This window comes from Humulus lupulus, chromosome 1, assembly GCF_963169125.1.
Source record: "Humulus lupulus chromosome 1, drHumLupu1.1, whole genome shotgun sequence".
NCBI lineage: Eukaryota > Viridiplantae > Streptophyta > Magnoliopsida > Rosales > Cannabaceae > Humulus > Humulus lupulus.
This window is the reverse complement of record NC_084793.1, coordinates 301,995,052-302,011,693: the sequence shown is the minus strand read 5'-3', so window position 1 is coordinate 302,011,693 and position 16,642 is coordinate 301,995,052. Positions and strand designations below refer to the sequence as shown.

The window sequence follows — 16,642 nt, the reverse complement described above, 5'->3', positions numbered from 1 at the left end:
AGGCACCAAATCGCTTGGGTAACTCGAACAAGAAAACATCCCAGCTAGTGAGTGCCCCCCATTTCTCCATCCATTGATACCAAGTAGATGCATTTTCATCCAAATGAAATGCAACCACATCCATTCTCAAATCGGCCTCCCATGATGAGGATCAAATAACTTGTTGATCTTATAGGTCCAATTCTCAACGTTGGTTCTGTCAAATTGCAGGACCTTTACTCGAATAGTCTTCAAAATAAAGTTCATCTCCCTCGTCATAGAGACGTCGTCTTGTCTCCTCCCTGTAACTCGTCATTGTTCTGGAACGCTACCTAGTTTTACTGCCTTCAAAGCAGAATTGGGCAGTGATTGGGATATTTGTTCCAATCGTTCCTCCGTCGAGATTCGGTGCTACTCGGGCAAGGAGGTGGACTTTTCCATCTGGGCCTCTGAATGTTGCTTGAAGTGGAGCTCCATTGTCTTCAAGAGCTCTGCAATCTCATCATTCTTTCTCTCATTGAAAGCACCATTAATACCAACAAAGTAAAATAAAGCATTCTTTGAGTCAGTGCATAACTCCTCAATGAACCAAGGTTCTCATTTAGCATAAGAAAATCAATACAAAGTCTCCAAAATTATACAAGGCAATGCCTAAAGGCTAGAACAACAGAATACAAGTGTCAATGCATGGTATAGAAAAGTAAATTTATGTAGCATCTAATGTAAGTAATTTTTTTATTTCAGTATAAAAGTGACATTTTATATTGGCTCTCTACCATCTTAGGATCGAACCTGCTAATGACAGAGTTAAGATAAACCACGTTACTCCATCTTTGTTTACATAATAATTAAGAATTCTTAGGCCACTCCTTCCTTCATAATTTCGCATTGCATGTTGTAATGTTTGTAGTTACTAAAATATAAAGTAAATGAAATATGTTTTTGACAAGAAGTCAAGTACAGCCTTTGCTAAAATTAAGTCGTATTTTGGGCACGAAAAAAATCCATCTTTAAAAAAAATATATATATACATATATATTTAAAATTTATTTCTTGATTAACAAGGGTTACTCTCAATCACCACAATCGATTAATGGGAAGAGCAAATAACGGTTGGAGATCAAAATAGTGGGATGATATAGCAACGGTTTCGAAAAAGCCTATTCATTAATTAATCATAAGGTAATCACAACACAACTAAAAGAAACCAGAATGATGATAAGCGTTGTGAAATGTGAGTTGTCATATGAAGTACCAATCAAATTATTAGTAACATCCACCTTTTAAAAAAGTGACATTTTACCTAAAAGGTTCATAAGACGTATTATGGTACACACAATATTGCCCAACTCTCGTTGTCATATAAGACGTATTTCCTTTCCTGCCTATGTTGACTACACTTTCATCGACATTTCATAAGCTCGACTTGTTCAATTTTGGTACCAATTTGTCTTCGTTTGCTTCTAAACTATGCGAATATTCTTCTTCTATTTACTCACTATAACAATATTATTCCATATAAGAATCTTAGCAATGTTTATTATTTTGTGTTTCTTTAAGTGATATTCTTATTGGACTTGCTTAAAAATTGTTTCCCAAAGTATTGACAAGTATGAAAAATAATGATAGGTGGAATGAGAATAGTAATGAAATAGTTTTACTTCTATTTCACCGTTTTCTTTAACAATTTATCACCAAAAAATTGTGTTTTAATAAAAAAATAATTTAAGCATTTTAACAATAAAACTGAAATTTTGTAAATATAAAATTAAAATTTGGTACTTAACAATATAATTTTACTTTTAGGGACAAATTCTAAAGGGGACAATAATCCATTCCAATAATATAGTTCATTCATATTATAGTTCTAGTTTTACTATTATGTTTACCATTCTAATTTTATTTCACTAACCAAATTTTCAGGTGTCTCTCTTTTTCTTTGTCTTTTTCTTGTTTTGTGGAAATTTTCTCCCAAACTTAAAATTGTAATTAAACTAGTTGAAAGCCAAGTTGAAGAATGTTGTCTAATCTCAAAACTCAAAAAGCAGATTTACAATTATAATATATATATATATATATATAAAAAACTCTACTTAATTATATGTATATTTGTTTGTGTACAATTTAGTTTTCTAGAGATTACAGGTTAAACACACAAAAACCGCAGTTAATTATTATACTAATACCTAAATTGAATCACATCACAGCTCTTTATTGCTTACTTCATGGACTCCACCCAAACCTGAATAAGACAGAACCACGGGCTCACACCGAACCAAACCGACAGGCCCAGGCCCATCAGGCCCAACAATCTCCCTCATCATCGACGTCGTCTTCTTCTTCTTCCCTGTGTACATTTTCACATAAAAGTTTAAGAACAGCAGAAGTATTACGGCGTTCAGCACGGCGTTTAAAACCCACGCGCCGATTCCGTTACAACCACCCTTCATGAAATGCAAGAGCAATACGCCAACGTGGCAGGCGACGTTGCAGCCTAGTAGTGCGATCTGGCAGTTGGCGACAAACGGGAAGCACGCGCCGCGGAGCCCAACGTCGGTCCAGAACCTGTAACCGTATACGGCGGCGTAGACGAGCGTGGTGGAGAGTATGGCGAGGACCTGAAACGATTGGGAGAACTCGAGCCAGACGAAGGCCATGAAGGTGAGGATTGAGTTGTTGAGGAGCTGGAAGAAGGAGAGCTTACGACGTCGTACAATTGAGAAGAGCGTTCGAAGCATGTGAAGGAATCGGGAGAGGTAGTATATGTAGGACCAGAAGAAGACCCGACCGGAGGGACGGGTTCCGAGAGGGAAACAGAGGAGCCATTGGAGAGGCGTTCGTTTGGATCGGCGCCAGGACCAGCGCGTATCGCGGATCTCAGCGGCGGCGGAGAGTAGGATTCCGGCGAAGATAGTGGCGGAGATTAGAGCCATGGTGAGACTGTGGACGGCTGGGATTGGTCCGAGGGAAATCGGACGGTTGTGGAAGAGAGTGAGAAGGAGATGGAGGAGGAGCGATAGGGTGAGGTAGAAGGCGATTGCGGTGAAGAGGAATGACCACGTGGAGCCCCATGATTGGGTGTGACTCCACCGGAACCCGACTATTGATGGGTGCTCCGAAAGCCAGAAGGTGATCATCATCATCATCGCCGTCTTCCCCGCCATATCAGACGGTGGAGGTAAATTGTTTCGTTTTATCACATCAATTGATTGAAAAATATTAATATTTAATTATTGAAAAAAAATTTGAACAAAAAATCTATTGAAGAAAAAGAAGAGGCCAAGTTAGAGAAAACGAGAGCTAGAGAGAATGGACTAAATTGGGCGGAGGCGAATGACTGGTGAGAATCGTGAGATGAAAATATTTAACTACTTTCCTAGTACACGTGTGCTGTTTTCATTGGTTACACGTGTTTTAATACTCTTGCTTTTCCGTTGGCATGTTTAGAATATGTGAATTCAATGATTTTTTTTTAAGATGTCAAAATATTCTTCGTCAAAAAAAGAAAAATCAAAATAATCAATCCAATGTTGGAAGAAATTAACCTATACGATTTACTCAAATGTTTGATTGATTATATATATATCTATATATTTTTTAAAATATAATAAATTTTTTTATATAAACACAAAAAAAAAAAAAAATTAAAAACCTAAAACACATCATTTTAATCTTCAAACTATAAATTTTTAAAGTAATATTCCAAAATAGAACAAATTCTAAATTGATTTGATGGGTAGGCAAGTTTGAAATAATAGTATTATTAGGCATGACATAATGATGGGTTGTTCTGAATATTATATTGTAATAACTTATAAAACATATGGTAAGTAATGTTAGATGATTTTCAATATTATTTTGACCAAACTAATTATGCCTTTACAATTATTTATAATAATATCTTGCAACCAAAAGCATCTGGTTTTTAGTTTCCTTCTATTAATTTCTCTATTCAAATAGGAAAATCTGAATTAAATAAAATATTATTACTGTCTAGGAGATATGTATGAACATTACTGCCTCGTTTAATGTCTTTGGATATTTTATGTAAGAAAATAAATTCCACACGATTTTTGTTGGTGTTGTTGGAATTTGGAAAATGACTCAACAATATTAAACAACAAAGTTAAAAAAAAAAAATTATTAGCAAAAAAACAAAGTTTTAAAAAAAGGACAATGACAATGAGAATAAGTACGTAGTGTTTAGTGCTACTAACCCCACTGCCTCAAAATTTCTACTATAGTAATATTTATGTATAATTTAAATTGTGATCATGATATCACACCATTTATTATTTGTTATTATTTTTTGGTATTTTTTTATAATTTTTTCAAATTAATTAATGGTACGTGAATATGTAATTACATATTAACTATGTAATTGGAAGTAATTGAGGGTCTCAATTACACTCTCCAATTCTCATAGTCCTATAAGAATTGAGTGTAATTACTAATTACTACCAATTTTAAATATTATTTATTACATAATAAATTTTTTTTTTTGTAATTACTAACTGTTTTATAAAAAATGACAATAAGAATTCATAAATAATTATCACTTAACACATTGTATTTTAAAATATAGTATAATTATTTAGATATATAATTATTACCTTAGTAATTAGACGACATAATAATTACACAGTTATTTCCAAACTTATCCTAAGTTTATTTGACTTTGTGAGTGTTTGAGAATAAAAATGTGGTATATATCTTGTCAAAAAAAACTGACTACCATGCATATATATATATATATTCTAGGTAGAAGCAACGTGTAATGCACGTTTGTTTAGTTTTAAAGTTGTAAACATTGTCTATAATTTTAATAAAAATTGGTTCACTATTTTTTTAATATATATATATATAATAGAATGAATTATAGTTTTATAGTATATATAAATATTTATATCAATAATCTCTACATATATGACATCTAAACACAACGTTGATATACATATTTACATGATTACATGACATATATATAAAAAAACAATAATATTTAAAAAGAAATTAATAATAGAAATAAAAAATAATAAAAAAAGTCACAGTGTAGACAGTAGTATAATGAATCTCGCAATGTCCTTTAGTGAATTTGATGAAGAAGAAGAGCTATAATCACTTGATAAAAAATAAACTATCACACAAATTTATAAGATAAAAAAAATGATATGTATGCCTTTATTATTTTTAAATAAACATGATTTAAATTAGCATAACATATTTTTAAAATATCGTATTTTAATTAATTAATTTTTGTTTAAGTTTATGTTTGTTATAATTTTTGAATTTAGCAGTAACAACAAAATATTATATATTTAATATAATATTAAGTTTAAGTTTAAGTTTAATTAAATTTTATTTAAGTTAAAAATTGTATGGTTTTATTATTTTTAAATAATTATCATTATAATATATCTAAAAAATATCCAATTTAAATTTGTTTAATTATTTATTTAATTTTATTTAAGTATAAGTCATGTTGAACCGTTAAATATAAGAATATTCCGTTAAAGTTTGCAAAAAAAAAAAAATATAAAACCTTAAAATCAAGACTTTCTGTTATCTATACATTTTTTATATAAAAGATATATATTGAAATTAATTAGTTTTCATTGTGCTTTATTCTATTTAATTTATAATTCAATACTAGGTACTACATCATATAGTTGGTCTTTCAACTTCAAATATCTCTTCTATATAATAAGTGTGTATATAACGAAAAATTCTTAGTTTGAACGGTTTTTTATTTTTATTTTCAGCTAACTTTAACGGAATGTTCTTATATTTAACATAAAATTATTATATGTAACGGTAGATTGTAAACATGACTTAAACTTAAATAAATAAATAATTAAAAAATTAAAAAAAGATATTTTTAAGATATTTTACAACGATAATTATTTAAAAATAATAAAACCATATATTTTTTAACTTAAATAAAATTTAATTAAACTTAAACTTAATATTATATTAAACATATAATATATAATATTTTGTTGTCACTATCAAATTTAAAAACTAGAATAAACATAAACTTAAACAAAAATTAATTGATTAAAATATATAAGGTATTTTTAAGATATTTTATGATAATTGAAATAATTAAATCATATTTATTTAAAAATAATAAATGCATACATATCATTTTTTTTATCTTATAAATTTGTGTGATAGTTTATTTTTTATCAAGTGATTGGAACTCTTTTTCTTCATCAAATTCACCAAAGGACATTACTAGATACATTAGAAACTAAAAATAGTTGATGCACATATACTACTGCCTACACTATGTCTTTTTCTATTCTTATATTATTTTTATTATTAATTTCTTTTTAAATATTATTGTATTTTATATATATATATATTATGTAGACATGTAAATATATTTATAAATATTGTGTTTAAATATCATATATGTAGAGATTATTGATATAAATATTTATATATATATATATTATAGAACTATAATTCATAATATTATATATATTTAAAAATAATAATGAACTAATTTTTATTAAAATTATTGATAATGTTTACAATTTTAAAACTAAATAAACATGCACGTTTGTTCTACCTAGTATATATATATAATCAACGATGCACCTTAACTAACATTTATTCAATCTTTAATACAATATTATATTATCATTTCCAATTATATTCCTAAATTATGTAAAGCATGTATATTTATATAATTAATTAATAAGATATGTTCTATTCATATTGTTATCCAAAAAATTAGCATTGGTGACGTGGCAAGTGATCCCTGGACTCGTGGCTGACACCTGGAAACGTTCTACTAGAGTATCGACCAGAAGACACATTAGAAGCAGTGCGAACCTGTCTTACCTGCGACCAGTCTGGTCGATAGTTCCGCATACAAGGCAACATTAATGGGAAGATCTTTGTGAATCCCAAATTTATCTCACACAATCTCCTGAGTATCCGATTATTTAGGAAAAAATATCTGTAACAATCTTTTGTAATCCCCCTTGAGCCTATAAATAGCAAGAGATAGCTCAAGGGAGAGGACTTTGGCTTTTGAATCATTTGAGACTATAGTAATTCTCCTAGTAATAGTGTATTGTTCTTCAGAGATTAGTGAAACTCATTGAACCCTAGTTCTTTGATCACTCATATGATTTTTATATCAATATCAACCCAAGTGGACGTAGGTCATTATCAGATCCTGGGGCCGAACCACTATAAAATACTGTGTTTTATTTACTTTTGTCATTACGTTCTTCTCTTTACTTTCATTCATATCAAGCATATTCTGACTCCGTGTCAGTTGGCCAAATCATGGGTCAACACCTATCTACTTTATATATCAAGTCCAATTATAGGCGTACTTAATAAGAGTTAATTATTATTAGAATTAATAACGCGCAAATAGAATTAATCAATCTCGATTGTGGTAGGTTGTGGATTAATTATGAACGAAATATAATGTAATGTTTCATATATTATATAAATAAGGGCAAAAGATAATTTTTTTAAAATATAAAAATACCACAATATTGTATTTAATACTAAGAGAAATGTGATAAAATATTATATAGTTTTTGACAAACTTCATTTGTGTATAATACTATATAAACTTTAATAATGTTTCTTTGTTTAAAATGGTGTCGGTGAGAAGGGTATGGTTTATGTATCAAACCGCCATTGCGTGATCTCATTCCCATAGTATAGAATATGTTTTTGACTCCTTCAAACATATATATATTTTGTCTTGTGTGCTTTAGTTCTCACCACGTTATTGATATTTGTTTTTATAATTACATATGCATGGCTACTTAATCAATAGTGTATATACACTACAAGAAAAATGTTCTTTAGGAACGACATTATCAGCGACAATGAAAATAGTAAAACCAAAATACTATTCTATACACAAAATACAATAGATAAGGTAATATTTAAATAAGTGTTACAACTCTATTGCTCAAAATACAAATAAAAAGAAAAATTTAGAAGAGGAAGATCACAAACTCAAAGCAATAATAATACAAGTAAATAAGAACAACAAGATCAAAAGAATGAAAAGAACAATAAAAAGAACACAAACTCTCACACAACCAAAGTGTAGAGTAGTGGGGATCACCAACTTGAATAAGGTTCAAGACCTTTGTCCAAAAACTTATTTCTCCATATTCTTTAAGCACTAAGGGATCTCTCTGGAATTATCAATCATCTATTGTATATTTTCTAGCCAAGTGCTTTGTGGATAGAAAATTGTGTGTCATACAAGTGAACATTAAGCTTCTATTTATAGAGTTTTGAGACACTTTTTGAATTTCAAATTCCACCAACCACTATCCCTTGATAACAAACCGGTGATAACACACACACATTTGCTATGTTCACTTGAGACCTCAATGTCTCGCTTTTGCACTGTTAATGGCCATGTGCACATTCCATTCATAGACTTTTCTTGAGAATGACTTCCAATTCTCATGAGGGGCGGCACCACCCCTAGGTTTATATAGGTAGAACTCTTATAGAATTTTATTACCCTAAAATACTTGTCTTATCAAGACCGAGTTCTATTAAAAAATATTTCAGTTTTAACCCTCATTTTGGTAATACACTAGTACTCATATCTCAGATGAGACAAAATTTGAGTACTACTACTATTCACTTGATTGACTTATTATTACCTATTGAACATAATACTAGTTTGGTTACTAGTATAAAGATAGGTTACCATCAACCGTGAATCTCTTTAGGGAGTCTAAGTCCCACCCATTGAGATGTAGAAATGATTCCATTTAAGTCATTTCGTTTCTCATATATGCATACTTAAACACTCATTATTTTATTCAAACATTGTTGCTAGCTATAGTTTGATTAAAATAGTTACCCTTTAAAATAGTGAGTTTGACCATAGTCAACACCCCCACTATTTTATACTTCAATATCCATGATAAACATTTTTCTTGAATATTAATTCTAGAAACCTCTTTGTTTCTAAAATTCTCCTTTATGTTTTAAATTGATTCCTTCTTGAATCAAAATATTACAAATAATAACTTTAGACACCAAACATCTCTAGATATATCCATTCTATACACATATAACCAAAGTGATTTAGAATGTGGAATTCAAAATCACCTATTTGATAGGATGACCAAATTAATCAATTATTATCACAATTATATAACATGATAGCATATTACCCAATAATTATTATCAATTGATTAACTTTGGAGCATCACCGCCACATTTCTCACATAGTGATGATAAAATATCACTTTAAAATGGAAATCTCTTTATTTCTATTAAGTCCTTTATCCTCCAAGTTAAATCTAGACTTATAATTCTCAAAGTTCATCACGAGTCCTCAAGCCACATGGTAAGCTCACAATAGATCAAAATAAAAAAATACCTCAATGTTAGTTTATTTTGAGTCATTTACTTGCAAAAGCAAGACACACTTCTGTGAAGATAACTTTCACTTGGTTGCTTTCTTTTATATATTTCACAAAATAAAATATGTGAGCACAAATGTCATGTGAAAATTTCTCAAACAAATAATCACTAGTTTTTACTTTTAGTTGTTTAAATAATCTCAAAATCACTTAAACAACTTTTGTGTATTTCTTAAGAGTCTCTTTGAGATTCTTTTGAAATCACCAATTTTACATCCATTGATTTTCTCATCAAAATAAATTTGAAGGTGTCAATTTTTTAAACACTTTAAATCAAAGAAAATAAACTCTCATTGATTTATTTAAACACTTTAATTAATTATGTTTTAGTTTAAAATTATATCATCTTTGAGATTAATTTAAACATATCACCATCTTTAACAAAAATGAATAAAGTTCTCTTTAATCTAGTCACTATTGGTGTAAAGATTCAAAATTACTTCTCCAATTTTACAATGTCTCCTCATTGAGACATTGAATATTTAAGATTATTGTCACTAAATAATTCTCAAATATATTTCATTTGACCACACTCTAGTCTTCAAGTTTATTGAGTCAATATGTCATCCCACAATTTTTTAATCTATTTTTCTTGCAATAACAAGACACCCCAGGTTCATCTTTTCTTATCTCATAAAATGAGATGCTCATCTTTTAAATGAGAAAAATTTTAATTAATAAATAATTTTTTTATTCACAAATCACATACTAACAATAATATTGGATAAAACCTATTAACATCTCACAAATATTTGCATGATTATATTTCAATATAATTTCACATAATTGTCAAAACATATGACTTATAACATACTAACATGACTCTTTATTAATATGTAAACATAAATAAAATACCAAATTTGTTATAGAGTTACCTGGTATTTGTCTAAGAATATAGGAAAGGAAGACTTACGTTGGGTCAGTCTTTTACAATGTAATTATTGATTTGTTTGTTAGTGGTTGGTGTTTGTAAGTGATTGGTGTTTGTAATTTGTTGTGCATAATACAAGATAACTGATTTACCAAAAAAAATATATATATGTAAACATAAATTGCAAATATCATACACATATAATTTCACATTTCTATTGATTCACAAAATCAATATATTTATATATGTCATATAAAACTCATAAAATTGTCATTCTAATAATTTCTCATTATCACAAAATAAGATAATTATATAACATGATAGCATATTACCCAATAATCTACTAGATTATTTATACAATATGTTAATTAATCACATATAACAACAACTCAAGATGTTGAATTATCTTATAATCTAATTACTATATTTGTAAAAGCAAAGGATATTAGAAAAAAATGAATCTCATTTATAAAATTTTCTTCTTTCTCATTTCTATCACTATATGAAAGTCATTAAGAAGAACATTACCTTATCTTACCATCTTTTCAAAGTTGGATCCTCACAAGATCTCTATGGTTTCTCCTTCCATTGAAAAGGAAAATAAGCTTTTGATTGTTAGAGAATATATTATATTGCTCAATGAAAATGGTAAAACCAAAATACAACTCTATGTACAAAATACAATAGACAAGGTAATATTTAAACAAGTGTTACAGCTCCATTGCTCAAAATACTCAAATCGGGGATCGTACTAAAAGGGCTCGAATCGAGGATTGTACTCAAAGGGCGTCGCTAGTAACTTGCATTCAGATTGAAGGTAAGAAAACTGCACCCAGTATGTGAATGTGTGATTAGAGCTTAGTCAAAGCTGAATATAGATATGATTAAGGCTTTGGCCCTGTTAATGAACATGATTATATTTATGTTGGTGAATGTCTGGTTGAGTACACTAGAATGTGCATAATTATGATTATGCCTATCACTGCTATTTGAATGTATTATAATGCATTGTAATTGTTGTTATGTATGTTATATGAGATATGTGAGTGTCTGTTGTGACTGGAAAACTCGGTTTATAAACCAAGGGATTATTAGGATGTTAGTTGGGATTGACTTATTAGTCGAGGTTACGTTGGATTCTGAGAGACTCGACTTATAAGTTGAGGGTCCTAAAGCTTGGACTTTTAAGTCTAAGGCTTGTAAGGCTTGACTTATGAGTTGAGGATCAGTAGGACTCGACTTATGAGATGAGATTGGTATTATTCACGTGGAGTGTGGGCCACCATGGCTGGGCCACCCTGGGAGTGCGACATGCACTTGACTTGCTCCGATGCCAAACAAATGGAAAGGGAGTGTGACATGCACTCGACTGGCTCAGATGCCAAACAGATGGAAATGGACTATGACATGCACTTGACTGGCTCAGATGCCATACGAATAAGAAGGAGGAAGATATGCACTTGTGTAATCCTGTGGTGGTTAATCTGTATATTTGGTTGTGAAAGTTTAGCTTATAAGCTGAAGATTTATCTGTGTTATCTGATAAAGGGCCTGACTTAATAGTCAAGGTTATAACATGCTCTGCAGGCTCGACTTATTAGTCGAAGGTTAAAGGATTCGACTTATCAGTCGAAGATTGAAAATATTTGACTTATCAGTCAAAGGATGAAAGGATTCGACTTACCAGTCGAAGGTTTAAGGAACTCGACTTATCAGTCGAAGATTACGAATCCTACTCATCAATCTGAGGTTAAAAATGCAACTTACCAGTCGAAAAACAATGACTTGACTTATTAGTCAAAGATAAAGTACTCGACTTAGCAGTTGAAAGCTAAAGGACTTAACTTACCAGTGGGATTTCAAAGGAATTGACTTACTAGTCAAAGGCTGATTGTAATGCCCCGAAATCCCTAATGTGGTTTAATGGCTTGTTTAGTAGGCTGGGAGGGCCATAACTGTTTAATTATGCCATTAAATGATAATATGCATGTTTATGTGAATTATATTATAGTATGATGTTATATGCATGCATGTGGGTCCACATTTGATTATTAGGGTGTTTTGGTAATTTGGCCTGTTAAGGGCATATTGGGTATTTTGGGTGCATATTATGATTTGTGGATGAGATCCCATTATTATGGAGATATATTCAAGCTATTCGACATGAGACGGTCTTATATTTTAAATTAGCGGTTTTATCATAACAGTGTCTTTTATTGGGATATTGAGTAATGAGAATGTTATTTGATGATAAATTGGGAGCTATTGAGATTAGGAGGAAATTCTGGGAGTTTTGACTATAATGTTCCCGGGGGTGTTTTTGGGACCCCAAGCACTAGGTTTTATTTGAGGTTACTTAAGCTTGAAGTAGCTTGTCAGATAGAACCGTACGTTAGAAAACCTCTTTCTCTCTTCCCGTTAGTTCATTTTACCGTTCGAGGCATTTTCGAAGAAATCTTGAATTCTAGGAGTTGGAATCAAGCGAGGATCAAGGCATAGCGATCCTAGGAAAGATTAGAAGCTTCTTGACTGAAGGATTTTACGAGAAACAACCCAATAAAAGGTAATCTAAGTTTTAAGTTTTGAGTTTTGAGTTTTTAGAGTTTCTAAGCTTCGAATTGGATTTTGTGAATCGTTGAGTTTTTCGTTCGTTTGAGCCTCGGGATTTGATGGTTTTGGATCATTGGGAAGTTTGGGAACTTTGATTTTTGGATTTGGAAGTGTTTAGGTATGTTTTTGGAGGGTTTGGGATGAAGGAGGTCGAGTTTTGCCTGATTATGGGTTGGGGGCCGTGGCCCTATCTTGAAGAAGCAAGTTGAGCATTTTGGCCTTGCTGGGCACCGCGACCCTTGCTCCTGTTGTGGCTGGGAGCCGCGACTCAAGGTGTTAGGGCCGTGTCTCTTGGGTAGTTTTAAGCCCGTTTGAGTGTTTTGACCTCGGGAACTTGGTTTTAAGCCTCGAGATTGTTCCTACTACCCGGATTAGTGGGGATTGATGTCCCGGAGGCTAGATTTTGGTTCGGGAACCTTTATGATTCATTTTATTGATGGTGTCCCATATTTGGTTATGACTAGGTGGCCGCTAAAGGGCTAAAAGTCATATCGTTCTCAAGGGTCGTTCTTTTATTCATTCTCGCTCAAATCAGAGGTAAGAAAACTGCACCCTGTGTATATGCCATGCATTATTGTAGTTGAGGCATGTTGATTGGTAAATGTGTACATTGATTGCATATTAATTTCTTAGCAGAGCTTGCATACTTGTGTATGGCACTGATTAGTCAGGGACGGTACTGGTCGCATATTACTGACCTGTGACCAATTAAAGATTAGATCTAATCGATATTAGCGTTGAATTACTCTAGAGCATTAATGCTGGACCGACCCTAAGGTCGATGAAACTTATAAGCGCTTGACTAGTCTAAGACTAGTTACTCAGAGCCAGGGCCTAAGGCTTAGTTGACTGCTTGTCCTGAGACAATAGCAAGCACCTGCAGTGGCCAGTGTATCAGAGGAACCTCCTGTGTCGGTGCCAGTAGCTGGGCAGCTGCTTGAGGTTGGAAATAAATGGGAGCCTCTTTATGAAAGATTTAGGAAGCAGCAACCTCCAGTTTTTGAGGGCAGTGCAAATCCTGCCAATGCAGAGCAATGGATGAGTATGATTACCACCATCCTAGATTTCATGAGGGTGACTGGTAATGAAGGGTGGCCTGTGCCACTTATATGTTTCGGGAGGTTATTACCCAGACCATGAATGTTAATGCCCTGAGTTGGGAAGAGTTTCAGACTCTGTTCAACGAGAAATATTATAATGATGCCATCAGGGCGGCAAAGGCTGAGGAATTCATTAGGCTACTTCAGGGAGGTTTGTCAATCACTGAGTATGCCTTAAAATTTGATCGTTTGGTGAATTTTTCCATGGAGCTGGTGCCCACTGATGGGGCCAGAAGAGAGAGATTTCTACATGGGATACAACCCAGATTTGCCCGTGATGTACGTATTACCACTGTGGCTGGGGTTACTACCTATGCACATGTGGTTAAGAAGGCATTCACAGCAGAGAGTGCAGTGAACAAGATCTGGTGAGACAGTGCAGCCAGAAAAGAGTTCAGTAGGACAGGCCCTCCATTTGTGGGTTTTGGTAGCGGTGTAGGCCCCAGTGAGCATAAGAGGAAGGTTCCTGATACCTACCCAGTTCCAGGTCCTGATAGGCGGCCCCGTGGTATTTCAATGGGTCGTCCAGGTGCTAATGAAGCCTGAAGTCTTATCTAGAATGCCCAAGATGCAAGAGGCATCATTTGGGAGAGTGTAGGGCAAGGGCCTGCTTCTCATGTGGAGCGGTGGGTCATCTTAGAAAGGATTTCCCTAAGGCAAGAAAAGAAGAACCCATAAAAGTGGACAGCTCGGCCCCAGCTCGAGTGTTCGCGTTGACACAAGCAGAAGATGTGGCTTCTCCCTCAGTTGTTACAGGTTAGCTTCTTAGTGCTGGAACCCCTTATAATGTCTTGATTGATTCTGGTGCTACTCACTCTTTTGTTGCTAGTAGTATTATTGATAGACTGTGTAGACCCTGTGATTTCTATGCTGTGGGGTTTGGAACTTTGTTACCCACTAGAGAGTTAGTGGTATCCAGGAGATGGGTTAGATCTTTGCCAGTGACAGTAGAAGGCAGAGAGTTATCAGTGGATTTGATAGAGTTGGTTATGACTGACTTCGATATGATATTGGTTATGGATTGGTTGGCGAAGTATGGGGCAACCATTGATTGCAGAAGGAAGATGGTCACCTTTGAGCCTGAAGGTAAGGATCCTTTTGTGTTTGTTGGTACTATGCATGGACTTCGCATACCTATGATTTCTGTATTGAGGGCTAGGGATCTATTGCAAGGAGGTTGCATTGGATTCTTGGCTAGTGTGGTTGATACCACTCAAGCCGTGCCAGTGAGACTAGACTTGTTTGTGAATTTCTGGATGTGTTTCCAAAAGATTTGCTAGGGTTGCCACCGCACAGAGAAATTGAGTTCGTTATAGAACTGGCACCAGGGACGGAGCCAGTGTCTAGAGCACCTTATAGAATGGCCTCAGCTGAGTTAAAACAATTAAAAGTACAGTTGCAAGAACTGTTGGATTTGGGTTTTATCAGACCTAGTTTCTCACATTGGGGTGCGCCAGTTCTGTTCGTAAAGAAAAAGTATGGTTCTCTGAGGATGTGTATTGATTACAGAGAACTGAATAAGTTGACAATCAAGAACAAGTATCCTTTGCCAAGGATAGATGATCTGTTCGATCAGTTGCAAGGTAAAAATGTATTCTCAAAGATCGACCTTCGTTCTGGTTATCATCAGTTGAGGGTCAAGGAGGGAGACATACCGAAGACTACTTTTCTTACCAGGTGTGGGCATTATGAGTTCTTAGTCATGTATTTTGGATTGACTAATGCCCCTGCTGCTTTTATGGATATGATGAACAGAGTATTCAAAGATTATCTGGACTAGTTTGTGATCGTCTTCATCGATGATATCCTGGTATATTCTCAGTCTGAGTCAGAGCACAAGCAACATCTGAGGTTGGTTTTACAGAGACTGAGGGAACACAGATTGTTTGCAAAGTTCAAGAAATGTGAGTTCTGGTTATCTCAGGTGTCCTTTCTTAGGCAAATTGTCAGTAAGGAGGGGATTAAGGTAGATCCAGCGAAGATTGAGACAGTCAGAGATTGGCCAAGGCCAAAGAATGCTTCTGAGGTTAGAAGTTTCCTTGTATTGGCAGGTTATTATAGGCGTTTCGTGGAAGGGTTCTCAAAGATTGCTACTGCATTGACTGAGCTGACACGCAAGAGTCAGAAATTTGTGTGGTCAGATAAATGTGAGAAAACTCAATATGCTCATGAAAAATCATATCATGATATCAAATTATATCTGGCATGCCTAGCAAACATAGATTTATTCAAGCATGCAAACAAATTCAAACAATGCTGGGGAATCGAGGATCAAAAATCCTGCCCTCCTAATTGGATGACTATCAAGTCAATCCTAATCAAATGAGTGATTTCACACTAGAGGTTCTAGTAAGCCATACTGAGTGACCGAAAAGCAAGTCACTACGGGGTTCAGCACCCAAAGCCATGCAAATGATGATCAGAAAGATCATACAGAACTTATACATAACGCCCTGGTTACTCCAGAACAGTTACGGTGAACCGGAAATTTGACTCGCTACCCGAGTCCTTTGGTTAAAACGTGTTTCTAAGTGTTATTAACAGGCTAAGGTGGAAAACTAATAAAAAGGAAAGGATATATTTTATTAAGTACATAAAACTGTTCATGGGCCCATAAAAAACGTTTACAAGTTATTTACAACTCAAAA

General features: G+C 33.2%; 1 protein-coding gene across 1 annotated transcript; it reads right to left on the bottom strand.

The window, feature by feature from the left end:
• Positions 1-1,989: 1,989 nt before the first annotated feature.
• Positions 1,990-3,301, bottom strand: LOC133812573 (elongation of fatty acids protein 3-like). The gene has a single exon (XM_062246347.1). It carries the CDS (start codon positions 3,141-3,143, stop codon positions 2,181-2,183), a length of 963 nt encoding a protein of 320 aa, XP_062102331.1. The 5' UTR covers positions 3,144-3,301; the 3' UTR covers positions 1,990-2,180.
• Between the last annotated feature and the right edge of the window lie 13,341 nt (positions 3,302-16,642).